A 26,045-nucleotide genomic window follows, 5' to 3' on the forward strand; every position below is an offset into this window, starting at 1 on the left:
TTCAAGCTTCGAGATCTGATGTACATATTATAGCTTTACAGATATTAGTCGAACCTCAGTTACAGCTACTCAGAAGAGCTTCTTCAGAACCACCAAGCAAAGGCAGAAGTGGCTGTAGAGGACGAAATACGTAGCGACGTAACCTGAAGAGTGACATGCATGGGTTTTTGGGAAAGCATTCGGGCCGAGCAAGAACTGACATGGGTATCAAGTCTATCTATCTCTACTGAAAACGCCTCAATGGCTACCATTGACCAATACTTGCTCCGCCGTAGCAACGGGCGCAGGAAAGCAATACTTTGTTCTGCCAGATTCATCATCATCGAGCTTGATCACGACTTCACCTCTGGCGGACACGATATGCCTCTTGTCTCCATGCGGCAGAATGATCACCACCTCATTCCACGATGGGACAAATTTGTCGCCTGCCCGGCTACTCAAGCTTACCTCAACCTTCTCCTCAGTTGAGCTATATTCGACAGTGAACTTCGAGATATCAGGCTTCAGTGACAAACCATCATCCTCATACCACGAAGTTGAGAATCTTGTCCCATGTGAGCTAGACTTAGGAGGGAAGATCTCAATGCCGCGATAGTCGTCTTCTTCTAGGATCTTGCACGCAGGATCAACATCGCCTGACATCCTTGTCTGCACGCTCTTGCCCACCGGTACCGCACCACCAATCTTTGCAAGAACCGGGATGTGATCTTGCCATGGCGACGAGATCGTCGTCCACTGACCGGAAGCAAGGTATTGATATGGTGCGTTCAAGTTCACATACCCGAAATCGAACTGATCACCACCTTTACGAGGCAGGTAGACTTGTGCTTCTGAGACGCCTGGCTCATACACACCGCCGACTAGTAGTGAGTCACCGAACCAGTATTGCTCCTCGCCTCTCTTTAGACGCTTCGTCCAGACCTCAGGATCGCTTTCATAACCCCACCCAATCCATCTTTGTGGTGGTGATGCTTCCACGTGACTCTCGAGGCCGAGAGAGTAGATGTACGGCATGATCTCGTACCGTCGCTTGATAGCCTTCCGTATCAGCGGTGTGATCTCTGGATACATCCACGGCTCGATGACTTCGCCATTCGTGTTGTCTTGCGGAGATGTCTTGAAGCAGTTGATGGCGAACCTAGGACCATAGATACCCAGCTGAACCCACCTGAGCAACAATTCTGGCGACGGTTGTGGACCTTCGAATCCGCCGATGTCGTGGCCGTACTGGTGCATTAAGGAAAGACCAGCGGTCAGTGACAGGCAATTTGCACCCTTCATGCCTTCCCAACTGGTCATGTTATCTCCGCTCCATGAGCTGCAGCAGTACCGAAGTGTACCGATACCAGCACTTCTTGTGAGCACGAAGGGTCGGACATTTGGCTCAACATCCAGCAAGCCTTCATACGACGCCTTCCCCATGAGCTCGGTTTGCATGGCTCGTCCCCATAGTCCAACCATGTTTCTCACGTTCACCGACACTTTGGTGCCTTTCAATGACATCTGCAGCATATCATTCGGCAAAGTGTACTCGTTGTTGTCGTTCCACGCGGCATCAATACCCTGCTCCTTGAGCATACGAACTCCATTCCGCCACCAATTGTACGTTGCGGGCGAAGTGAAGTCAAGGTGGCCACCGATATCACTTTCGCCACCACCAGCACTCCACAGTCGCACAGTTGCGGTCTTGCCTGTCCTGGGATCGGTGAACATGCCTTTTGCATCGTCAAGCTCGTCGTAGTTCGGATGTGAAGCAAGAATGAACGGCTTGATGTTCGCGAGCAGACGGATGCCCAGCGAATGGTACTTCGCAGTCCATGCTTCGGGGTCCGGAAAACGATGCTTGTTCCATGTGAACACATTCCGGACCTTCGGCACCTTTTCAGATATCGAATATCCTGAGCTCATCTGATGTCCTGAGCAGGGTATATCGTGCTCCTTGAGCTTGTCCGCAAACTCAATGAGACCTTGATGTGCCGGCGGATCGTCCATCATCGTATACTTGTAGCCACCTGACAAGTAGCCAAACGACCAACGAGGAGCAAGCAACGGGAAACCTACCAGTTCCGCGTAGCTTCGGACGATATCCTTGAGCGTCTTGCCTACTAAGATATACTCCTCAAGGCCACCATAGTCTTGCCTCAGCACTTTGAAATGCCCCCATAATCCGTCGATCTCGGCCCCCACTGACCACGATGCTCTGCTATACGAAGAGGAGACAATTGCTACACATCCCGCCGGTGTTGCTTTCACCAAGAACGGCATGTGCTTGTACAAGGGGTCCGTCTGGTAGACAAGATGTCCAAAGGCGTCAGTTGCATCCACAGAGAACTTCCTCCCTGTAAGGTCCATTGGAGCGGCAGCCTCTCCGAGGCCGACATGAAGTGCATTTCTGTCATGCCGCGTGTAATGTGCAATGCCATCACCGTCGATAGCATACGACCTGTACGGCAAGTCCGTGTGGAGCTTCTGCGAAGAGCCTGTCCAGCCTAGGGAGACAATGGGAGCGCCTGACCAGTCGACGGTAGCTGTGACGTCCCCAATCTGGAAGGTCTGGCATTGGCCGTTTTCACTTGACTGTACCTCTGACTTTGAGATATCTGATTGAGGCTCGGGTATTGATGGATGTGGCGGCAGGGGGTGTGTCTCCGAGCTGTATGTCACCTTGAATAGGTTTGGTCTGACAGCTTTGAACGTGAAGTCAAAGTTCACCGGCTCATCTTGAGTTCTCAATGATACGTAACCGGCTTGAACATCGCTGTCGACCTTGTTATAGATGCTGGGGACATACTCAAGTTGTGGCATAACGAGGGTGTTGTAGAGTTTGCTGATGTGAATAAGGAGATCACACAAGACTTTGATAGATCAGCAGCTCTTTTGAACTCCCGCTCAGGATGCATATGGAGATGCACGACATGTCGTTGCCTTTGTCGGATCAGATGCCGTGCGCCAGTGAGTATCAGGAACGTACGGACCGCTAGCATTGAGATGATGGCCAATCGCTGCCATGACCGTGAATCACTGAGACGAGTTCGGATTTGGAACGTGAAAACCGAACGTGTCGTCGGACCTGCCTTCAGTTTCTCCGAAACTTCTAAGATGTTGGCAAGCGTAAAGCAGTGTGATTGGCTGATTTGAAAGGTCTCGGGCATGTGACGCCCGTTCCGCTCTACGCCTAGGCCCCGCCTTTCTCAATTCATCTTGGTTTGTTCCGCAAATTCACAAATTCATCTTCTTCCAGGATTCTTCTGTTGCATGCCCCAGATGGACCACTTTGCCGAGTGTGGAGCGTGGAGAAGCCGGACACGGCAAGCACAAGCAGGCGCGTCTGAAGATGGTCATGTATTGAACGAAAATCTGAGCTCAAAGCCAGCATAAAATCCAGACTTTCCCCTTATTGAGCCATCTCACGTTCACACCTTGCCATTATCGAGACTATGGCCCCGTCAGTCGACGACACTGTGAAAATGGCTGACGACAAGGTCGATCACATTGAGCTAGGCAACACACCTCGACCTAGTACCGGTGGTGAAGACAAAGCCGCCCAGGTGCTAAAGGAGTCCGGACACTCTGTGACCTTGACGCACGAGAACAACAAGAAAGTCCTGCGGAAGATTGATACCTGCATATTGCCTGTCATTCTGGCAATTTACTTTCTGCAGGCTCTTGACAAGGCAACTCTGGCTTATGCCTCGGTTTTTGGGTTGGTGGAAGACACAAATCTGGTCGGCCAGCAATATTCATGGTAATTGGCTTCAATGTCCGGCACATGAACAACGCTGACCGATTTCAGGCTCGGAGCAATTGTGTACGTTGCGCAGCTGGTTGCGCAACCAGCTATCGCGTACTTCCTGGTCAAATTTCCTTTGGGAAAGTTCATGGCCGCGACGACTCTGCTCTGGGGTATCTCTCTTACCTGCATGACAGCAGCGCACAACTTCTCCGGCCTCCTTGTTAGCCGACTTTTCCTAGGCATATTCGAAGCTGGTGTGGCGCCTGCGTTCATCGCCTTGACACAAATGTGGTGGAGGAGAAGAGAGCAACCAGTTCGACTTGGTGCATGGGTACGTGTTTCTGAGATACTTGTCTGCACGTTGCTAACAGGCTGGCCAGTATGCTATGAACGGTGTCACCAATATGGTAGGGTCCACATTCGTCTCTGTTGTTGATCCTGACAGTCTAACTTTCGCAGGTCGGGTCCCTTCTCACTTATGGCATCGGCCACATTCCCCCTTCGACATTGAAGAGCTACCAGATCATCTTTTTGTTCTTTGGTGTATGTACCGAACAGTCGGAAACAAGCTTGACTAACATCCGCAGCTTATCACTATCGCATACTCAGCTGTCGTCTTCTTCTTCCTGCCCGACAACCCGATGACAGCCAAATTCCTCAAAGGTGACGATAGATTAGTTGCCGTCGAGCGGCTCCGCGACAATCAACAAGGTGTTGAGAATAACGTATGGAAATGGAACCATGTCAAGGAAGCCATGCTTGATTTCAAGACATGGGGCTGGGGAGCCATGATGTTCTCTATCAGCGTGCCATCTGGAGGTAAGTTTCTCTCTGCGGACACTCATCCAAGCTTCCCGAAACTTGGGTTCAGTCGCCCCTTGTAATAGACCTGAGCTAACAAGCACAGGCGTGAGTACATTTGGGCCGTTGATCATCAGCTCCTTTGGCTATGACCAGTTTTCTACTATTGTAAGTATTATGCGCTTGATGGATACTCTCCGACCATGATACCAGTTCGCTAACTGTCCATCAAGCTCTTCAACATACCCTTTGGAGCGGTCCAGCTCATAGCAACAATGGGTGGTGCATGGGTAGCTACTAAACTGAAGATGAAGAGCCCGGTGCTTGCATTCCTGAGTCTGCCACCAATTGCAGGATGCATTATGCTGTTGTTCCTTCCCCGGAGCGCCAACGCGAAAGCCCCGCTTCTTGTCGCATACTACCTCATCTCGGTCTACCCAGGTATCACCCCGCTGATCTACAGTTGGTCAGCAGGCAACACTGCTGGCGAGACAAAGAAGAAGGTCACCACCGGTATACTCTTCGTGTTCCAATGCGCAGGCAATGTGCTTGGGCCGAACTTGTACACGACAGATGAGGCACCGTTGTACAGAAGGGGCTTGCTGTCGAATCTTGCCCTTTTCGTGGTGCTCATTGCTCTGTATGCGGCACAGGTTTTCTATTTGATGATCCTGAACAAGAAGCATGCCAACCGGAGGGTTGCCATGGGCAAACAGGCGAACATTCGCGATCGGTCTATGTTGACGGTGAAGGAAGGATATGGTACCCAAGAAGAGGAGCGGAATGTGGAAGAGCCTGAGGAGAATTCGTGGGAGGACAAGACCGATTTCGAGAACGAGAATTTCGTCTATGTATTCTAGGAGAGGTGGTAGTCTAGCTGACCTCGACCACACCAGAATGATGCCGGACTTCGAACTTTGGCTATTACGCTGCCGGTCTGTAGGAGCAGCTTACTGACCCCTTATTGATGCATAATTGTTAGCGTCTAGTCAGCACACCACGCGTACTAGCGCGTCAAGGGTGCGCCTTCCACACTTCCACGAAACTCGTGCCTTCCTTGTTCTGTATCATTGCTTCGTTATTGCTTCACGCCTCGAAGTGTGCACCATGCTATTCTGACACATGAGAGCACCGTGTCAATAGCAGCATTATTGCCCCCGTTTGGACCCATTGGTTCTACCCCGCCTGATCTGCGATTAGCTCATCTCATGTGCTGAGCTGGGGTGTTATGGCGTTATGTTTAGGGCTGCAATGCCTCTTGTTACGAGCTTACTCCTTCGACGTCTGCGCTACAAGTCTTGAAACGGTTTGGTTTTCCCGCTCACAAGGTGCGTGCCTGCGGTGACACGTGAACCCCTCAGACATTCTCGCGCATTGCTTGCAGTGCACAAAATTTGGTAAGAGCTAGGACATATTAGTATTGTTGGACACTCTCAGACGCTACCCCCGACGATGCCTCCGACGGACGGAACTCCCTCAGACACAGATGTACGTGCTTCTACTGGCAAGAAAAGGATACCAAAGGCCTGTAATCCTTGCAGGCATTCGAAGGTGAAATGTGACGAGCAGAGGCCTTCGTGCACGAGATGTCAGACTCTGAAGAAGACCTGTATTTATGTCGAGAAGCCTAAAACAGCCGAAGAGCAGAAGATAGAAGATCTAGAGCAGGAAGTCCTCGTTCTAAGACAGCAATTACAGACACAAAGGGACACTGAGAGGTAAGCCACGTTCATGGAGATATATATGCTAATCTGTAGCTTACCCTTCTCAGCAGCATTGTTGTGTCGCAACCACAGAGGCTGATGGGTCAGCGGCCTCCGGAAATAACATCACCTGATTCAAATGCTTCCTTGAACCATTCGAGTCCTACTTGGACTAGCGACAAACCTTTGAAGCGAAAGCGCTCTCACTTTCGCATGCAGAAAGAAGTAGCAGTGCCGGACTTCATCAACGAAGGCATTCTGTCAGAACCACAGGCTCTGCACTACTTCAATTCTTTCTTCGAAGGTTGCGATCGCTATGTGCCGATATTTGACGGTTCCGACGGTTTCGCTGCAGTCCGTCTTCGTAGCAGCCTTCTTCTGAACGCAATCTGTGCTGTCGGCTGTGGCATTTCAGGTGATGCCTCTGTCGATAGTCGCATACTTCACGTTCGGCTCAAGCGGTGGCTGACGACCGTAATACTGAGTACTCATGCCCAATCTCTCGAGACCGTACAGGCGTTGCTGGTAAGTGGTTAGCACAATAAGGGATAGGAGGTTCCAGCTCGTCAAGGCTGATACATGAACAGGTCATGGCATGTTGGATGCCCGAAAGAAGTTTGATACTTGCTATCGCCACGCGCATGGCGGTTGAGCTACAGCTTGATGACGCCTTCGATCGCCTTGTCAATTTATCGATAAGTCGACCAGATACTCCCGAAACACATATTCTGATGAAAAGTGCAAGGACTTGGTTCCTTCTTCTGAATCTCGAGCAGATACTGCAAGTCGATGCGGGAAATCTGGTCGACTTGAGGATCAAAGGTGTACGTAGGTGTCGGACCCTCCTCAACCGGCCGTTTTCATCCAGACTGGATGCGCGCTTGTTCTCGCAAGTCGAGCTCAACCGGCTCCGGGCAAAAGTCAACGAAACCCTCACGAGCCACAGCGACGATTTGCTACAAGCTGTCCAAGAGGCTAGAGTCGACATTGACGTCTGGTATCAGGACTGGAAGCGCATAATGGAAGCATCACCCTTGTCTGAGAGCGAGCTTCCATCCCTCATCGCAAACCTTACAGTCCAGAGACACTGGGCCGAAGCCATGGCAGCATGTCGAGCTGTTCGTGCTACAGGTGTACATCAAGTCGAGATGATGTCGCCTGAGGCGCACGATATGTTAGTCATCGCCAAAGAAGCACTGCAAAACCATCTGTATGTGATGCTAAGCCAACCACATTACCTTGCCAACTTCAGGTACGCAATGGACTTTGTCTGGGCAAAATGCGCGTTCTCGTTCCTGCTTCTTCTCAAGTTGACTATCCTGCTGCCGGATGTCGCCCGTCAAGATCTGCTTGGCCAAGGCAGAGCACTGCTCAATGAGCTTACGAAGTCTTCCGGATATGGCTCGAGCAAGGTCTACTTGCGTTTGCTACAGCTCACAATCAAGAAATACGCATCTCGAGATCAGACACATTCAGGAGAACTGGATGCTTTCATACCTGAGGAATTCATCTTCGAGTGGGACTTTCCTGGACTAAACTTATTCTCCTCACCAACAGGTTGGGATATGCTTTTCGATCAATACATGATAGGTGATGACCTATTTGTGGGCATGGATATTTGAAGCCAAAACACCCGAGTCCATAGTTGACATCCCCTTCACAGCCCACTCAATCGGCCGTCAACGGACGAGCATGCTGTCGCACGACTGGCACCCCTGACACCTCCGGCGCATGCGACTCAATGCCCTCGTCCTTCAACGCAGCTTGGACAGCCGACCGCTTCACTAGCTTAGCAACAAGCGCTGCGTACTTCGGGTACCTCGCTGGCATGTCGATACCACCGCTCACTCCCCAACGATAAAAGACGTACAAGTAAGGGTCAGCAACAGTCAGATCTGCGCCCACTGCATGAGCACTGTGCAAACCAGCTTCGACCGCATCGAAACACTCTTGGACAGTCTTCCAGCCTTTTTGCTGAATCGCAGCGTACATGCCTGCATCGTCGGAGAATCTGGCTGGCCGAAAGAGCCCGCCAAATGCTTGTACATGGACCGTGCCAGACAACCAGTTCAACCACTCATATGAGTGGATGACTTCCATGTTGGTCTTGCCAAAGAGATGCTTCTCTGGTGCGAGCTGGCTGATTGCTGTCATGATGGCGGGTGTTTCGGTAATCACCTCGTTGTCGAGAACCAGCACCGGAACTCGCATCTTCGGGTTGACTTTGCGCAGTTCTTCTGGTGCTCCTTGCCGAACCTCGACACCGATGGCTTCGAAGTCCACACCAATCTCTTTCAGGAGGATATGGGGTGCTAGAGAGCATGCTCCAGGAGAGTACCAGAGCTTTATCGATGACATGGCGGGTTTGGGCACTAGTCCCTCAGCAGAAGGAAGAAGCAAAAGGTGCAAGAATGGTGAGAAGTACAGGTGGAAGAGTTCACCCCTGATGGCAGCTGCAGTCTGTGTCCTGACTACCGTGATCAAGCCGGCCTATGCTTATTTGTACTACGGTTAGCCCGCCGGTTAACGATGCGACGCAGTTACCTCATTTACAAGGCTTGCAAAGCCGGACATGGTTGTTGCACAAAGCCGCCTCCACTCAGCGAACCGTGTGTATTCCTGTACAGCATTTGATGTTGGTTGCTTCCTTACTAAGCGGAACACATCCTAAGGGGCGGCGGTGACCGGGTCGGCGTGGCTTTACGCCGCCAAGCCAGATGGAAGATCTACAGGCCCTCCAAAAACTCTCCGAACACATAAGACTCGTCCTACCATGTTAATAATGTTTTTCAGATCTCTGAATTCAACACAGCTACAGTACAGTTTACAACAGATGCTTCACCCCACACCCTCGTTTTTGTCATCTGTCGGAGCTCCATTCTGACGGCTGTCGTAACGAGCGGGCTTAGCAGGAATTCGACGCCCGCTCAACTGTGCATGGCGTCTCATCCTCGCTGAAAGCCGTCTGCTCCAGAACCATTCCTGTGCTTGAAGGCCGTACGGGAGCGAGAACGACATATGGATAGCGTCCTGGCTCAGTAGCACAAACCGACACAACGCAAGAACAGTAAACTATTTCCGTTAAGCTTCGGGAACTCAAGAACTACACATTCGGTGCATTTGTACAGCCAAGCACCACGAAATAATCCGACGCGGAGAGCTAGAGCCGCTGCCAAATGCGTCTGACAACTTGAAGGCCGTGCTGAAGTGAAATGCATCGAGCTCATTCAGGCGGAGCGACATGGCCAGGCGCCGCGCTGGGTTCTAACGATCCGTAAGTCGCATCTTGCATGCGTATCTCATGACCTCCTTGTTTGCTGCAGTCGACACGAGATGGCAGGATTTTTGACTTGAACGCATGAACGTCCTTTGCGGAGGCCGCCAGTGAAGGACGCGATGAGGCTGTTGTTGAGTGCCTCTAGGGACAGGAACCTGCTGAAAAAGCGTTCGTTGTAATGGGCAGGGGTATGGGGGTGTGCAAGAAATTGTCGTGAACATTGCGGAAAAAAGGAGGAATTACCTTGCGAAGGTTTCACTGAAAACGACTTTCAACTAAACGATGAATCGGTAACCATACCTAATAAATAACAAATACTTCGGGAATCGTCTGCTCATCTTCTTCGTGTCTTCGTCATTCGTGCTTTGCATACGCTCTTTCATGAAGTTCTCATGCTTTCATTTACTCCTCCGTCTATCCCTATTCCCTTCAAATGAGACATCTCTTCTGTGGCGTTTTCGATCTGAGTAGTCTTTGCCGTACGCTAGATCATTGTCATCCTTCCCACTCCACATCGGACCGGTACCGATGTCGCCTGCCATAGACCTAGCGTATTTCTCGTCCCCATACAGCTCCCTCGGTCCTCCGCTGTCAACTTGCGAAGTGCCTCGAGCCATTGGATGATCCGGAGGGTACAGATTGTGTGAAACCCTGCCTGTTTTCGAGTCTACGTACACATTGCCTTGGGGTTGCGGCCGAAATGCCTGTTGCTGTGGGGGACCAGGCGCAGTATTCGGACGGAACTGCTGTTGAGGCTGGACCGGAAAGGAGTTTGAGGACTGCGAGAAGGGTTGCTGAGGTGGCCTTTGCGGCCCGTTGAATGTGTTCGGATGCTGCAACGAGCCAGGACCCGGCGGAGGAGGTTGAGACTGCGGTCCAGGTTGCCACTGGGGTCTCTGTCCCTAATTCTGCGGCTGCTGTTGATAAAGCGGTGGACGCTGCCCAAACTTAGGACCGTACTCATGCGGCGGTGGTGCGCTCAGCGGTCTGGGCGGATGCGATGGGGGCGCCAGGTGGTTTGCTCCATGACTATCCGGGCGCGGAGGCCGGGGACGCGGTCTATCATCATGATGAGGGTGGCTGTGTTTTCTGTGTTCACGCGCTTCTACCTTGTTCTTGTTGAATTCATTGAGGAGGAAACCAGCGGCGACAACCTCAAGTCCACCTAAAATGACCATGTTGGCGGCAGATGGAGGTGGACGGATCGTAACTTAAGCGAGACTTGGCTGGCTCTAAGTAGTTCCCGGGGGTGGGGCATTGAGGTCATTGCTGACGACGCGTCCCAAATCGTTCATGACTACTACCTCAATCTCAGCTTTTGCGGCTGACACTTCCTTGCTTCGTAGCTGAGCTCATCATCCTGAATTTTCGCGTTGAAATGGCTCGGTGGCTTCATCCAGGTCAGCTGTTCGAGTCTCAACCATGTATCAACGTTCCCTTCAGTCGCAACATGTGAAACACAATGGCTGTAAGCGATTGCTCTTTTTCACCCCCACGACCTGAAATTTCCACACACTCGCGACTACGAAGTACACAATCGATCAGTCGGAGCATTACGAGTACACCGGGCTTCTCTAGGCAGCAAGTTTCTCTTCTTGGTCGAACTCCGGGTGGAACTCAAGGTGCGCATTATTCTTTCCGCGGAAGTAATCGACCATCAGCCCGACAGAACAGCCTTTGGGCCTAGTCATCAGAAAGAGACACGACCTTGTGTGTCATATCGTGACTGACAGGTAGATCATTCAGAGTCTCGATGGCCTATGTCGACGTTGGCAGGCAATGGGATGTCAGGATACACAACCACACCACTGCAAGTGCTTGCCTGAACAGTATATGCGGCTGATCTTGTCGCTCACCTCCAAGATGCTCAAATCAATACGAATACACGCCAGCCCGTGCAATGCGGGCATCATCTGCTAGTCAGCCGCGGATAAGTCATACACAAGCAGATACATGATGCGTGGTATTGCGAAGTTGTTTGCTATAGCAAATGGCCAAAGACTGCTTCTCGTTGTCCCATCGTCCATCGTTCATTTCTATGATGAATTTGCCGTGTCTCTCGCACCCTTGAAGACGGGCTGAGGAGGAGACGATCAGCTCTATATATACATATATAGCATTATACACCGTCTGCCTCAGTATGGAAATCACCTCGCGGTACGCATCGCTTCCTACGACTCCTGCACAGTGACGACTTTCGCGAATCAACTGTGCCAGACAGCAATACGCAGAGCGGGGAGCCCACCAGACAGCGTCTCTGCTCTTGTACATATCAGCCTTCACGACCAGCATGCCCACTACCCAGTCACGTTCGAGCCACCAGGATGTCGCTTCTGTCGATGAGAATGTGGTATCAGGTACACAAAACATCCTTTGTTCCGAGTCAGAACAAAGCCTGTTGTTCGATTGCTCTTGTTCGTGGTTCACAAAGACCATGTTGCGCCGCATAGGTGTCATCGCTCTGCTTTGCTGATGAAGCGTAGTTCCACTTTGCTACCCACAAACAATGCCAAAGTACACTTAACCATCAAGCATGCCAAAAGCTCCCACACAAAAGCAGGTCCTGGAGGCACAGAGACGGTGGGTGCCCTACCATTTTCTGGGTTACGATTATGCCCGACACCAGTCTGTCATCAAGCATGCCGCTCTTCATCGAAGACGCGCAGAAAAAAACATGACGCGCTATGGCTCAACAGAGTCACCTCTTCAGCAACACTCCCATTTGCTCAAGCTGCCTGTCGAGTTGCTAGAGAGTATCTGCGACCTTTTTGATGTCACTGACCGGGAAGACATCGGCACCCTTGCCTCATTGGCACAGACATGCAACCGTCTGAACGCCATAGTCACGGACGAGACACGCATGAAGATGTCTTTTCGGATTCATGCTCCTCTGCAATCATATGTACTTGGAGATATCTACGATCTGACTCCTCTCAGTCACGCGCGAGAATTGGCGAAGTATACCCAGACTTACCAGAGATATATCACCAGCCAAATTGCACCACATATGGAGCTTATGGATACCATTACCGATCCTCAGCCTAGCGATGTGCCGCACGCTGGCTGGAACTCACTGCTCTGGGCTGGAGAATTGGTCCGAGCCAAGATCATGGGTCTCCAGGTAAGCGCTTCCCCTGATACAGAAGTCATGCAAACACTAACCCCCCTAGAACTGATTCTGCTGATGTACACCGCGATCACCTTCCAAGGATGTTACGATCTTCAATTCGATCATGCACGGGACGAGTATATCGACGTGGCCGGTAGCGGTTTCGCATACCTCAAAGCCCTTCGCAGTGCATACATCACGGGTGGTCCACAGGCGGCATTGAACATGCGAAATGGAGTGAAAGGTTGGTTCAAGAGGTTTCCTGGACTATGTTGTCCACCAGAGGAAGTGCTGAAACACATCACGATACCCAGTGCTGTTCGGTGGGAAAGCCGGCTTGGATGTATGGCGCCGGAAAGCTCTCTCAGAACTCTCATTGAGACAGGTATGCAGCAGTGGCATCAAGCTGGCATACTGGAGGAAGACTCGGCCTTTCGACAGCTCGGTATTGATCAACATGGAGCCACAACGCTGAGATCGTGCCTGAAGACATGGGTTAAGGAGAAGGACCCTGACCGCCTGCCGTGGAATTGGGAAGAGACATAAAACCAGGACCCGACACACAACTACATAACCACTTATGAATTATACATCACAACCTCCCTCACCTTATAGAATTTCTGGCTTGTTACTTCACCTTTTTAGCGGTACGCTTTTCTGATTGGCTACAGGAGTTGAGGATCGGCATCAAAGCTCCGACCAGCTAATGCACACCGACTCGATAGAAATATGAATATTAACTGCTCTACTAACACGCCTTACTCACCATTAACTGGAATGCAATACCTGCGATCTTGAAAAGTCGTAGACGTTTCTTGGTGGTGTAACAGCCTCAAACTTTGCACAGCGAAAATGATGGCTTCTTCTACTGCCAATCTAGATCCGCCAGGTCCATCAACTCTGCAAGCTCTACCAACAGAAATCCTCACCAGGATCATCTCCTTCATGGACCCAATGACTGAGATCCGACCACTACGTCGTTTCAGAATGGCTGTCTTGGACACGAATATCTCGTTTCTGGCCGACATGATTGATGAGCAGCTCGCTGAGCAACAATGCGAGCTCCAGAACACCGTTTTGGACAATGACTTCTACTGGGGCGGCTCGCGAGGTGATTTCGATGAGATCTGCGAGATCAACGAGAAGTTTGTGGGTATGGAATTTGTGAGCGAACAGGAAGACATTGAAGGTGATAAATGGGTAAGTCCAGTCTTTATTTCTTTGCCCAGACAAATGCGCAGTCGTGACCTGCTCGGTCTCTGAATGCAGCATGTCCAGCATAAGCGGCCTGCTATCTCCGACTCTGCTTCGACGCCCGCCCTCACAGCCGATATCCTGGAAATACTACGAACGATCCCTATACCACTGACAATTGACAGGCATTCAACAAATCCCAGCTGCCGCGGAAGAAGATGAAAATCATCTCATCTGAAGGCCACCACACGCTGGACAACCGCAAATACAAGTGAACTTGTATAAAAAACATCCCCGTACAGACGCTGATGTTCGTGATAGCCTGGACAAATCGATAGAACAGTTACGAGAGAAGTTCGGACCGGATGCCCCTCCTACGGATGATTACACCGAATTTGAGCCGTTTTTCTGACAATTACGGAATTCGAGGCTGACCAAGACGTAGTGTTTGCCACGTGTATGCTCCTGGGTCCTGGTTATGGTGTTTGCACCAGTCTCGCCTGGTGGTCTCGCTGACTATGAACGATGTTTGATCGAGCCGCATGTTGTGAAATATTGCCGATACATCAGGAGCTACAGGATACACAACGCTATGGCTCTCAATCCCACAAGTATCCACCCACCCGGGGAAGCGAGGGCTGCATCGCGCGACATCGTTGTGTATTTCGTCTCGCAGCGAGGCGAAGGTTAACCTTTCGATGCCGAAATATTGGCTGAAACTTGAAAGTCGTTCACATCACAGCTCGTGTACAACATCCTCATCTCGAGCGCCCCGTAGCACGACGCAGCTCACGGGCAGAGACTTCTATTAGAAGACAAGAAAGCTTGAAAGCTCAATCAAAGGCTCGGTGTAGATCGTTCGAGGCTAGCCAGAATTGAGGAAAGTGCCGTAGTGACATGTTGAGGTGGAGGCAGGCACATGACAGCACGAGTTCAAACTTCAGGTTTTAGGCTCGTCACGTTCCGAGCACTGTAGTTGAAGGAATCAACGACAATTCAGTGATAGCCTCATCTTAGACGTTCGGAGTGGCGCTAGAAGCACAAGGTTACACAAGCCAAGTGGCTGTGGTATGTACCCAGTCGAGGATGGTATGTTCGCAACTGAACCCGGTGCAATAATTGCTGATATCGAAGGCATCTCGAGCGTTGAAAGCCACGTTATGATAGCTACTTCCCGCCTCATGTCCAGGCCTATCCTACATAGCAACTTTCAGCAAGTACTTGATCTTCAAGTGCTCAACATTGTAGCTGATGTACTCATTGTACTGCAGGTATCCACCCTTGTGGTTCTTGTTCTGTCCAAGTTTGCCGTCGGGCTAGACTTGTTAGCGGACTTTCATGCGGCGATTAGTCAGTGATCGACTTACCATCTGTACTCTTTTGAGACTCTCATGAACACAACCAGCGTCCTTGAATTTCAGCGGTACCTCTTGACCGATTCCTTTGGTTGCAATACAGTTGTGCTTCTTCGCTGCCTCTTCAGCATTTGAGTCGCCAGTGTCGATTTCATAGAGTGGTCGTGAAAGCTCGGCTTCGACGAGGAGTAATATGCCCGTTCCGCCTGACATGCTGGACATGCAATAGTTCGCAGACTTGCTGGAGCAGTCAGCGAGATATATGCCTTTGCCGAACGCATAGCCGTTCAGTGGTGCTTCTGTGCACGGGTTAGTACTTATGAGACTAGAACAAAGTCTGCTTGGTGACTATAACCAGCACACATACCTGGTGGCGCAATGCGAAGACCTTGGGATAGGATACCTCCATAATTGGTCGTCCTCGATCCATGCCAGAGCAAGAAGGTTTGTCGGTCCTTGAGCTTCTTGACAGACTTTTCAAACCTCTCAGCTTCACCAGGTCGTTCTACGCGGAAAATGTCCTGGAGTCTGTATCTGAGCCCATGACCATCGCTGCTAGTGTTCAGTAGTAGTTTCTGTAACTCCTTATACTCATTCGACTTGTGCTCAAGTGGGGTCAGCTCTTTGAGCTTGAGACTTTTGAAGTGCTGATCTAGACGGCTAACACTTGCGCCATCCTTGGACTTCGTGCTGTCGGCCTTCATGATGGTATTTGCCACTTCCATGTCTGTGAGCGTGTCCAGCATGGCGACTTCTTTGGTGATGGCATCATTGTTGTCAATCATGGGAGGCCGATTGCGGCCAAACACGTGGGGTATGGTTGAATAGTACTTATTAGTCCACTCTTCGATGACCTGAGCCTGTCAGCAATGTCGGTCTTCAGCGGTATTGGAAGCACATCTACCTCTTTGCGGTCTCGATTGTACTTATTCTTTGCCAAGCTCGGGTGCTTGACCAGACTTGCAAGCTCTCGAAGCTGCTCGAAGCCAGCCTTCAAGGTGGTCTTGCTGAGCTTGCCAAGAGGCAATTTATCCTTGTTGTAGCCGATCTCTTCAAGCACAGCATTGAAATGGTTCTCGCTATCATAACGTTAGCTCTAACAATTCGACCGAAAGCCGACACTGGGCGCGTACTTGAAGATAAGTTCCATGAGTCGCTGGGTTGGCAGATCAAGTTCGCTTTTGACGGAAGCTTTGGAGTCTTCCTCATCGTCGCCGGCTTCCTCGTCTACATCGTCATCTTCGTAAGACTTCTCGATGTAGGTATACTTCTTGTCCTTCGGCTTGTCCATCCGATCGGACCATTCCAGCCCAGTCTTCTCCTTAAATTTCTTCTCGAAATCCTTCTTGGCGTCCTCCAGAGAGGACTCTTCCATGGTCTTGATTTGACCTTCTTCGCCTACTCGCCCCCATCTGGTATGGGAATAGAATCTGCTCTTCTTCTTCTCATCTGCAAGGGCTTGGAGCGCATAAAACTATATGGAGGCTAAGTCATGTTGCTTCAAGAGAGAAGTCGTGTCTTACCTTGTTATTGTTGCCCGAGACGTTGCTCAAATTCAGTGACGCATCCCAGATGGTACCGTCGTCGTCAATGTGCACATGCACCTTAGCTACCAGAACGTTAGAAACGTATCAAACAATGAGCGATGGCAACACCTATACCATCTTCGTTGAAACCTTCATCAACCTTGACCTCCGGTTGACTCTTCTTTTGTCCTGTGTTAGTCTTTTGCTTCTTGGTACCTGTAGCATTAGTCGCGCCTGTGCGTTTTCTTGTGGTAGGCATAGTGGCAGTCAGATGAAGCTGTCGCGCAGTTCAGCGTGATTGGAAGTTAGTCAGGGTTCAGATAAGTTCCGCAGAGCCTGTATATTCGTGAAAGGACATGAGCAGGATGAATGTGCACCATTTTATGGTGATATTCTTGTCAATTCATCGCCACCGACACTATACAGCTTGCCATCGCATAGAACACAGTAACCGGTGACCAGGCAGCTGCCGCTTAGCTCCTTCATCACGCATCGCAAAGTGGTGCAAATGATGAAAGGAGTGGAGGAAGATGCTTGAAAACCAAGGCAGATCTAGGCAGTTGGAGCAGCTCAGGCTGGCCTTAAGCACGCTATGCCTAAAACGATCGACAGTCAACAATCGCCAAGCCTGCCTGGGTGCCTGACTGTGCCTGGAGATTTCTTTCGCCTTCACGATGTCGCAGTCACTTCGTCCTCAACCAGCTCATACCGAGGAAGATGCATTCAAGTGCTCAGCAACACTCTGCAAGTATGACTTGCAAAGCATGATGTCGTTTGAGCATATCTCGTGTCTCCGGTTATGGTGTGCTGTCCCTATACTCACACCAGAATGATTTCCTCCAGCGGCCTGCTCTTATCCTCCCACACCTCGCCATACATTATGCCATGAACGTACGCATGTGTAACCAAGCGGTACACTCTCTTCCCCTTTTGCTCGTCGCCGATCGCACCTTTCCCATCACCAATATTCACGGGCCTCAAAACCAGCGGCATTTCCAAGCCCGCTAGTACAGCAATCTGATCACCAGCCTCCACTAAGTTTACTGCTCTTCTTGGCTCACCCTGTCCAGCCTCAACTCTTGCCGCAGCAGTACCCATCCTTCCCGCCTCGGTGATAAAGAAGCCTTTTCGGGTCGAAAACGTCCTTGCTGCGCTGTGGAAGGAGCCACCAGGCTTCATCTGTATAGCGGCCAGCGGTAACATTGCTGGCGGAGATTCTCTGATCACATACTCTATGAGAGTATCGTCGTTCTTTCGAGCGCCCAGTCGGTCGCCGTGTACGGCGCGGAAGACTTCGACGTCGGGATTCGAAGAGGACATGGTTCGGAACCATGCATTTGACGCCTCGAGCTTGGATTCTGGGTTGTTGTTGTCTTCAACTCCGAAGTCCTGCGTCAGAGTCCGACAGAACGCCTGTGCGGCGGTTTCCCCTGTGGTCGGATATTTGTCGTACCAACTGCAGATCTGCACCCAAGATTTGAGAGTGGTATAGGCTTCTCGAAGATCGTCCTTGTACTCTTCGGCAGCTGTGTTTCTGGACGCGGAGTCTCGAGGGTTCGTTAGTTGTGCGACGATGTTGCTGTCAGCTAGACAACATAGTGGTTGACCACAGAAGATGATCTCGTCAATTATCTTTCCACGGAGGAGCAGTTGACGGCCGTCGGCAGAGAACTTCCATGACGGATCTGCAGGACCTGCTGCGCAGAAGCGATCTCGGCTCACTGCGATACGACTGTCCATATTTCCTCTGCCACGCCAGCCGGGGTCGCTCCAATCTGGTACCCATGACGCCAAACCAGGCCGAAGATGTCTGTGGTCCGAGGGAGCATCGTATAGTACGTAGAGATGTTTGTCAGACTCTATACCTGCGACCGTCAGTTCTCGATAAATATCTTCAATCGATTTTGAGTAGTCGGGGGAGGGTAGTGCAGGGGCTATCTTCAGCTCCTGAAACACCCCATAGAGCGCGAAGACCTTATCCTTGACGTTTGTAGCCTCTTTCTCGCGAGCATCGCACATGATCGTCCACACCATTGGATCGTGTACAAGGTCACCTGGTTTCATCTTGTAAACCTCCTTCATTACTGGCCACCGTTCCATAATAATCATTGTAAGGAGCTGTTTGTGCAGTTTGACCGTTCTGGACAGATCGATCCAGTCGTAGTGGCAGACCAAGAGGGCATCCGTAGCAAGTATGAGAACGTTCCAAGGTAGTTGATCCGAAGAATCGGGGCCGTTGTAGACCAGAATATTGTTGCCGCGAGCTAGTGCGACTTCCTGAACAGTCCACATTCGCCCGAACCACGCCTTATGATACAGTGGACCAAGGACGTCGTCGGACGGATGCCGAGTAGCTATTGTGAGACAGGCATGTCAGTTTTGAAGACCACGGCCCCTAGCCTACCCCTCGACGGTTGAGTAAGCACGGTGATATAATCAGCTTACCTGCTTTCAACGCTTTTACTTTATCTTGCATTTGCCGTTGACCCAAGAGACCCTGTTCCGGAGTCGGCTCCCCTGAATATTCGACTGTTCCTATGTCCTTGACGACCTCGACAGCCTTGCGCAGAGTGTCGTCCCACTCGCCAAGCCAAACGATAACCTGATCAGCATGCTTGTATATCTCACCCATGAGGGCTACTTGAGTGCTTTTCTCGGCCATGTTCTTTTGGTCAATGCATATGCTGTCGATCCAGAGAGTGATCGTGTCTTGTGGTCTGCGCAATTTCATGATAGCGTCCAAGCAGTTCTTGGTGATGTTGAGGAGGGCCCCATCGCACAAGACTGGGTGATCCGGAATCTGACCTCCCCAACAATACGACAGCGCTGAGTACTTCGCAAGCGGAACAGCTTCAAGAGATACTTGCCTTAGCTTGCATCTCAGTTCAGTGGAAGTTGCTGAGGCTGGCTCGACATCGAGGACCCGTATATTGCGCGGTTCTGCCAGTGGGACGTGCCTGTACTCGGACGAGCTCGTCATCGTGCCTGTTGATTGCTGACGACAGGGTAGGAGCTGCAGCCTCGCTAGTGTGAGTCGGCATAAAAGTTTGCGGAATGCCTTGCTGCTTCGGCGTCATAGCAGATGCCGCTGGCATCTGGGACAACGATTCTCGACTCTTTTACTATCCACGTTCTGCTTTCGCAATATGAGGGGGTGTCTTGCTTCTTCCAGGCGCCGGTCCTCGAATCAGATGATGTGCTAAGCGAGCCCCACCTTGGCACGCGTCCAACCCTTGCCCTGAGGTTAGCATAATGACTTCTTCGCTGTGTTCTCAACCATCTTCAAGCCCAAGAAAAAGTCTCAACATTCAGCATACGGTAGCGCTCTGTTGAAACACTTGCGTCAACCCTAGCATGTATGAGCAGGTCACCGACTGATCATGGCTGGACCTACTTCGGCCGGAAGCCAGAAGCGCTCAAAGGCTCGGGCATCAACGCAGGCATAGGAGTGATACCCATCTCACAACTGGCGACAAGAAGGCAGCACTGAGACTATCGTCCATGACCAAACACGTTTTGAGAATGATACGTGCAGGATGAAGAAGCATTGATTCCGCATTTGCTAGATTGAGTACTTTTGCTTATGTAAGCACGTGTCGCGTTCGCGTTTAGCGTGTACAGATTCGGTAGTAAACACAAATTTGCCCGTTCTCCTCTGTGCATAACCTTTCATCTTCACTACTGTCTTAGCCATGAGCAGCATGTCCCTATCATCTATGCAACTAGATGGAGCTGACCACTTGAAGTACAGAAGCATTAAGGTAGAGCGCCCACTCTGATGCTTCTCGGCCTCACAGACAAGGCCAACCTTGAGACTTGTGTATTTGGCTGGTTCAATCAAGCTGAATCCTAGCTCAACTTTTCTAAATCTACTGACACTCTAGATGGCGGTCAACAGTAGAAGCTTGGACGCTTCCCCCGGTGTGGACGACTGCTCGGAGGCAATGGCACGAGAAAGTGCTTAGCGACACATGTCGACTTTTCATTCAGCTGTTCGCCTGAGTAAGTGCACCTTGTTATGTTCTTCCAATTCGATAGCCGGAAAAAATTGTGTGATCGCTGCGGCTACAGGTGGCAGTTGGCGAATTAGGGATCGAAGGCAGGCGCGAGTCCATGAGTTGCTGAAGAAATCTGTTGAGGTCGGTATGGACATACGGAAAGGACAAACGAACACGGTTATTTGTTTAGCACTATCACGACCATTACTCCTGCCCAATCTTCTCCGTTCAGCAACCACTTTGCAAACTCTGTCCATCCGCGAGCGCGCTTATGCTCTGCTCAGTCGTCGAGCACATTTGTTCCCGAATACGATACGACATTTTACGTGATGGCGATCAAAGCGATGCGATCGGGTCTTGCAGGCCTTACCATAGCGCTGATACTTGCGTTGTATCTGGGCTCCGTGAGCAGACTCCTGCGAATGAAAGACTTTTCGACTTTGTCAACTCCCTCACTGGATGTTGTCGACTACGTCTCAGGTGATACTTCTGTCAACGATTACGGCAGTGACCATGATGCAACAATTGCTACAACGACAAACTTTTCTAGAAGAGCCATACCTCCAGGTCACCCCTTCGAAGGCATCTTTAGCATGGAGAATTGGCGAAGTAAACAATTGCAAGAAAGCCAGGTCCTGTCAGCTTTGGTAGAAGCACTAGATCTCCTCCGAGCAGGAGTACAAGCGCTGGCCGCCATGGATCCGAACAACCCAAGTCCGTCATTCCGACGCTACTTTCCCCCAACCGCATACACTCGAACTCGCTATGTCTTAAACCAACTCGCGGTCCAACTTGGACTGCCAGTTCCGCAGTGGCAATATACATACGTTCCCATACTTCAGGCACTGCCTCTGAGGATATTCTACCAGTTCGCACCTGGATCCCCAGATGCACAAGAATGCGTACGTACAGACAGATTAGTATCTGCCTACATGTCTAAACAAACGTACCTCAACCAACCTCTCAATGAACGCCGTACTCGACATCTGGTCATCTGCCAGAGAACCCTCGATTTCAATAACGAAGACCCGGATGACCATTTTAGATTCCGATCGTTGACAGATGTTCAACGCGACGGACTGGACCCGTTCGCAAGTGTCAGAGGTGTACAAGAATTCAACTACAATAGTGGCGGTATGTTCTTTACCGGTATGATACTGTTGCATGAGATTCTGCACTGGACAGAAGTGACTCGACCGATCGCAGGATACGAGATAGAGGACCAGGTATACAATTCTCCAACAAGGGGTCCTGGCCTAAAGACAGCCCGTACGCCTTGGGAGACTCGAGAGCTCAAGCGCGTTGATGAAAATCTGGCATGCTACAACGATCAAAGCTTCATCTGGTTTATGGTTGAAGAGTTGTTCAGAGAACGATGCAAATATTCCGCAAGGCTGGAAATATGCACCGAAGGACCTCAGGGATTACCCTTTTCCGGATGCAGGGCCAGTCAACCAGAATCCACCTCCAGCCCCAGCTCCACCACCAGCAACAACGACTTCATGATGCCAGAAACGAGCCAAAACACTAGTCTCCAGCCCACATCTCATCAGTGGTCTTTGTCCACATTATTCGACCTTGGCCTCATGGATACAACGTCGATCTGATGCGAGGGGCGCCCCATGGGGCTATAGAGACCATAGTGAAGGAGATGAAGCATGCATAGACTCGGGGAAGCGAGCGTGATTGAAAAGCTGCTATATGATCACAATTGTGGCCAATCCTACTAAACGATAGAGTTACCGACTGGTAGTAGATAGTCACATTCTGCTCATATATGCGACATTTCCTCTTTTTCAATTGTTGAAGCACGATCGAAGCTAACGTACTCAAGGGCACTTAACTGATAATCGAACAACCAAGTCTAATATCTAGGATCCTTGATGTTCACCATAACCACGGTCCTTCGGGTGACCATTCTGCAGGGCTGATATCAACTGTGCCGCACCGGGCACTGGTGATACCCATGCGCGGAGTCATCAGGACGTAACACTGCCGCAGCCATCGTCACTAGACCTCCCATGGGTCAGCGGCTGAGCGTACTCGGGCACGCAGCTCATATCTTAACCCATCAACCATCTGTGAGTGGAGTCGTGGTTCTAAAATCGGTCTACCCGGCGTGTAGACCGTCATCATGGATACAGCTGCCCTTGCGGAGCGCATCAAAAAGCTAAGAGAACATACAGACCCCCCACCGACCACCGAGCAGAGCCCTAGTTTTCCAACTCGATACATCGAACACGAGGGGGCCCCCAGTACCTCGCAGGACAACTTGCACGGCTCGACAACTCCCGCACAAGCCGCCTGGACAGCAATCCGCTCACAAATCCGCCAACACCGCGTCCCAAGAACAGCGGCAAGCCGCATCATAGATCAAACAATCAGCAAAATCACCGCCAACCACCCCCTCACCATCCTCGCCACAAGAGCGCTCTTCAACAAGCTATACCTCTTCTTCGCCTCAATCGCACAACTACATCCAGACCTCCTCCCCCCAGATATCAACATCACCAAGCTAAAACACCTCCTCCACACCGGCAACCAGCGAGAACACTTCATGGCGCTCCGGATCCTCCTCCCACCCCTCCGAAATCTCCTAAAACACCTAGTCGACTTAGACACAGATACAACTCCAAGCTCTCTCCTTCGCGCGCTCGCGTGCAACGGCATAATCAACCCCACCCTCGCCCACCATCTCGTCTCCAACCGCGCCTTCAACGAAACCAAAGAGATCCTAGCCGCCCCCGCGCATCTAATCCTAACATGGAAACCCGTCGCCGTAAAGCGCATCGCCCCCGAAGATAAAGATCTGGTCGGCGCTTACTCCCGCGCCCTCTGGGGCATACACCTACGAGTTAGGGATATTACGAACCCCCCGCTATCCCCCTCTGAACTACAATCCATGTTCGGATCACACGCAACACCCACATCCCACGCCAACCACCATATCCCCTGGGAATCCGGCGCCCACAAATACAAACTCATTGAATCCGACCCCTTTGATATCACATGCACCCAAAACAACCTACACACAACGAGTGGACCCTGGGGCACAGCATGGCGGTATCTGAACATGTGGTTGCTTTTCGGTGGGTCACGGGACAAGTTACTTGAGATTGTGTTTGCGATTGCGGCTATGTTGCTTGGTTTGAATCATCATTCTTTGGTTGAGGTTTTGCATGTTACTGCGATGTTTAGGGGTGTTGAGGGCCCAGGGAGTTTGGTGGGGGTGGTGGAGGGGTTAGTACCGCGGGATTTGGAGATGGTGTGGGATGGGGAGGAGGCGGGGGTTACGAGGGGGGAGTTTTATGGGTTGTTGTGTGGGGGGAGTTTTATGGGTTGTTGTGTGGGGGGTTAGATGGGATTTTGGCGTGAGGTATCCGCCAACGGATGATAGAGTGCTTCGACTGCGTGGATGAATGTAAGTCAGACATCGGAGCGTGGTCGACAATTGCGTCTAGTTCATTGCCGATGACCGAAGACTCAAAGTACACGCAACATTGGCTGCAGCCATACAGCTTTCTCCTACGGACACCGTTGATAGTCGTGACGACTCACCAGAGAATGCAATCATCTGCAAAGACTCTCCATCCCTTCGACATTTGTGCTCGGTCGGACCATCCTGTATCACGAACTATACCACATTCACGAGCACCTTGCTTCTCGTACGCTCTTGTTACTCCCCCTGGGGACGTCTTATCGATCCATGACTCCGGTGACCGGTACCCGGGGGCCCCTGGCTGTATCGTTTCTGTATTGACCATATAACTCCTTCGCACAATCTGGACAGACGCTCTTTTTCTGCAGCTCTTCCACAGCCCAGTCCAAGCATTTCTCATGGTAGATGTGCTGGCAGGGTAAAACAGGAACAGTTTCTCCAAGTTCCCATTTTCTCGAACACAGCGGGCAACCTTTCGGTGTACATGTTTCAATATGGACTTGTGAAACTGTGACAGTGCCATACCTCTTCAGCGTTCCTTTGCAACCTGGGCAATGCCCAAAAATCGGTCGGTTCCACCAGTAAGTGTCTTGTTGCTTGATGGTAGCTTTTGTGCTTTTCGCAGCCAGGACCCGAGCGAGGACGTACGGTATACACATGTAGGCCTCGTACCGGTAGATCTTGCCTAGATCGCCAAGGAGGAAACTGGCAGGATACCAGCCGGTCACGTGTCCGTAAAATTGTGTGAGATGGTGGAGGAGTATGAGCATGCGGTTGTCTTGGTACTGGGAGGTGAGCAGGAGTGCTGAAATCTTGAGGAAGTGGTAGAGTACCCATGATGAAGTCTTGATGGTAGCGTTCGTACGCGATAGGAGCAGGAAGTAGAACCAGAGTCGGTAAACATGGGTGATAGTCGTCAGGGAGTCCATGATGTCTGGTGTATTGATGAGTCCAGTGAAGATTTCGTACTCGATTTGGAAACATGAGATGGAACCATAGGCGGCATCCTTGTGGTAGTGGTTGATATGTCGGACGACCATCATTGCTTGGTCCTCAATTGCCTGGTAGTTGGCTGAAAGAAGGATGAGTGCGGTCTGTGCTTTTGAGAGCATGGGAAAGTCGAAAAGGTAGGCAATCGAGTATGCAAGGAGAATGATGGTTGCGATACATCGACGAATGGGCGAATCGAGCATGTAAAAGGTTAATGGACTCATGTTGATGACTTGTGGTGATCGGATCAACGAGAATGTTGGAAGTTGGTTGTTGCTGGAGTGTAGCGGTGTGGGAGAAATGTAGACAGAAGTGAAGAAGGTCTTGAAAGGTTTACGACGTGCTGGTGCCCTCCAGACGACGCGTTTTTGCCGTTTGGCCTTGCAACGCGACTGCCCATTGTAATATGCAGCGCACCGTGAGTGTCCCTTCCTCCATGTTCGGTGGTGGATCTCGCACCTGTTGTGAACCAACCTTCCCATCACTGTGACTCTCTGTTAGCGATTAGAGCCACTTCATTCTGAGTTTGCTGAACGCTGTTCTTGCTCGTTTAACGTCGACACTAGCCAGCAATTATGTAGGACTTTTGTCGTAGGAGCCAATTTGTGACGCTCAGGTGGGCCAATTATCCGCCATTGTCAAGTTGATCATGCTCTCAGTACTCTGTTGATCCTTCAAAATTCTCTCGAACATATCGGACAAACCTGCTTCTGTCTATTGACCCATCCGAGTAAGCACTCCTCATGGAAAGCATGCTCACACTCAAGCACGGCTATCATCTCCCCTCTCTTCCAATCACTCCAGCAGAATGTACAGTTTTCTCCTTGATATTTTGCCACTGTCTGCTTCTTGTTGTTGACCTTGAATGTTCTCCATCTTTTCTGCAATCCCCGACAGAGAGGACAGAAATCTGAAACCAG

The 26,045-nt window shown here is 50.8% G+C and overlaps 12 protein-coding genes across 12 annotated transcripts; 6 read left to right on the forward strand and 6 right to left on the reverse strand.

Annotated features, from left to right (window-relative positions):
- Window positions 1–237: 237 nt before the first annotated feature.
- PMZ80_007144 (uncharacterized protein) lies at window positions 238–2,805 on the reverse strand (the record flags this gene model as incomplete). Its single annotated transcript, XM_064875552.1, has 1 exon — window positions 238–2,805. One exon carries the CDS (start codon window positions 2,803–2,805, stop codon window positions 238–240), a length of 2,568 nt encoding a protein of 855 aa, XP_064728817.1.
- Window positions 2,806–3,437: 632 nt separating this feature from the next.
- Window positions 3,438–5,394, forward strand: PMZ80_007145 (uncharacterized protein; the record flags this gene model as incomplete). The annotated part of the gene is made up of 7 exons (XM_064875553.1): window positions 3,438–3,745; window positions 3,794–4,064; window positions 4,114–4,140; window positions 4,193–4,276; window positions 4,321–4,552; window positions 4,641–4,702; window positions 4,768–5,394. The coding sequence occupies 7 exons, from the start codon at window positions 3,438–3,440 to the stop codon at window positions 5,392–5,394; spliced, it is 1,611 nt and encodes a 536-aa protein (XP_064728818.1).
- Window positions 5,395–5,986: 592 nt separating this feature from the next.
- PMZ80_007146 (uncharacterized protein) lies at window positions 5,987–7,859 on the forward strand (the record flags this gene model as incomplete). Its single annotated transcript, XM_064875554.1, has 3 exons — window positions 5,987–6,252; window positions 6,306–6,762; window positions 6,825–7,859. 3 exons carry the CDS (start codon window positions 5,987–5,989, stop codon window positions 7,857–7,859), a joined length of 1,758 nt encoding a protein of 585 aa, XP_064728819.1.
- Window positions 7,860–7,905: 46 nt separating this feature from the next.
- PMZ80_007147 (uncharacterized protein) lies at window positions 7,906–8,595 on the reverse strand (the record flags this gene model as incomplete). Its single annotated transcript, XM_064875555.1, has 1 exon — window positions 7,906–8,595. The coding sequence occupies one exon, from the start codon at window positions 8,593–8,595 to the stop codon at window positions 7,906–7,908; it is 690 nt and encodes a 229-aa protein (XP_064728820.1).
- A 1,317-nt stretch (window positions 8,596–9,912) lies between these two features.
- Window positions 9,913–10,692, reverse strand: PMZ80_007148 (uncharacterized protein; the record flags this gene model as incomplete). Its single annotated transcript, XM_064875556.1, has 2 exons — window positions 9,913–10,401; window positions 10,624–10,692. The coding sequence occupies 2 exons, from the start codon at window positions 10,690–10,692 to the stop codon at window positions 9,913–9,915; spliced, it is 558 nt and encodes a 185-aa protein (XP_064728821.1).
- Window positions 10,693–12,047: 1,355 nt separating this feature from the next.
- PMZ80_007149 (uncharacterized protein) lies at window positions 12,048–13,169 on the forward strand (the record flags this gene model as incomplete). Its single annotated transcript, XM_064875557.1, has 1 exon — window positions 12,048–13,169. The coding sequence occupies one exon, from the start codon at window positions 12,048–12,050 to the stop codon at window positions 13,167–13,169; it is 1,122 nt and encodes a 373-aa protein (XP_064728822.1).
- A 309-nt stretch (window positions 13,170–13,478) lies between these two features.
- PMZ80_007150 (uncharacterized protein) lies at window positions 13,479–14,092 on the forward strand (the record flags this gene model as incomplete). The annotated part of the gene is made up of 2 exons (XM_064875558.1): window positions 13,479–13,823; window positions 14,003–14,092. 2 exons carry the CDS (start codon window positions 13,479–13,481, stop codon window positions 14,090–14,092), a joined length of 435 nt encoding a protein of 144 aa, XP_064728823.1.
- Window positions 14,093–15,013: 921 nt separating this feature from the next.
- On the reverse strand, window positions 15,014–16,957 carry PMZ80_007151 (uncharacterized protein; the record flags this gene model as incomplete). The annotated part of the gene is made up of 7 exons (XM_064875559.1): window positions 15,014–15,133; window positions 15,185–15,471; window positions 15,540–16,026; window positions 16,077–16,251; window positions 16,306–16,646; window positions 16,696–16,781; window positions 16,834–16,957. 7 exons carry the CDS (start codon window positions 16,955–16,957, stop codon window positions 15,014–15,016), a joined length of 1,620 nt encoding a protein of 539 aa, XP_064728824.1.
- Window positions 16,958–17,517: 560 nt separating this feature from the next.
- On the reverse strand, window positions 17,518–19,678 carry PMZ80_007152 (uncharacterized protein; the record flags this gene model as incomplete). Its single annotated transcript, XM_064875560.1, has 2 exons — window positions 17,518–19,052; window positions 19,144–19,678. 2 exons carry the CDS (start codon window positions 19,676–19,678, stop codon window positions 17,518–17,520), a joined length of 2,070 nt encoding a protein of 689 aa, XP_064728825.1.
- A 1,347-nt stretch (window positions 19,679–21,025) lies between these two features.
- On the forward strand, window positions 21,026–22,303 carry PMZ80_007153 (uncharacterized protein; the record flags this gene model as incomplete). The annotated part of the gene is made up of 1 exon (XM_064875561.1): window positions 21,026–22,303. One exon carries the CDS (start codon window positions 21,026–21,028, stop codon window positions 22,301–22,303), a length of 1,278 nt encoding a protein of 425 aa, XP_064728826.1.
- A 527-nt stretch (window positions 22,304–22,830) lies between these two features.
- PMZ80_007154 (uncharacterized protein) lies at window positions 22,831–24,054 on the forward strand (the record flags this gene model as incomplete). Its single annotated transcript, XM_064875562.1, has 1 exon — window positions 22,831–24,054. The coding sequence occupies one exon, from the start codon at window positions 22,831–22,833 to the stop codon at window positions 24,052–24,054; it is 1,224 nt and encodes a 407-aa protein (XP_064728827.1).
- A 338-nt stretch (window positions 24,055–24,392) lies between these two features.
- PMZ80_007155 (uncharacterized protein) lies at window positions 24,393–25,349 on the reverse strand (the record flags this gene model as incomplete). Its single annotated transcript, XM_064875563.1, has 1 exon — window positions 24,393–25,349. One exon carries the CDS (start codon window positions 25,347–25,349, stop codon window positions 24,393–24,395), a length of 957 nt encoding a protein of 318 aa, XP_064728828.1.
- Between the last annotated feature and the right edge of the window lie 696 nt (window positions 25,350–26,045).

This window comes from Knufia obscura, assembly GCF_036327395.1.
Source record: "Knufia obscura strain CCFEE 5817 isolate CBS 148926 chromosome Unknown scaffold_8, whole genome shotgun sequence".
In the NCBI taxonomy this organism is placed as follows: Eukaryota; Fungi; Ascomycota; class Eurotiomycetes; order Chaetothyriales; family Trichomeriaceae; genus Knufia; species Knufia obscura.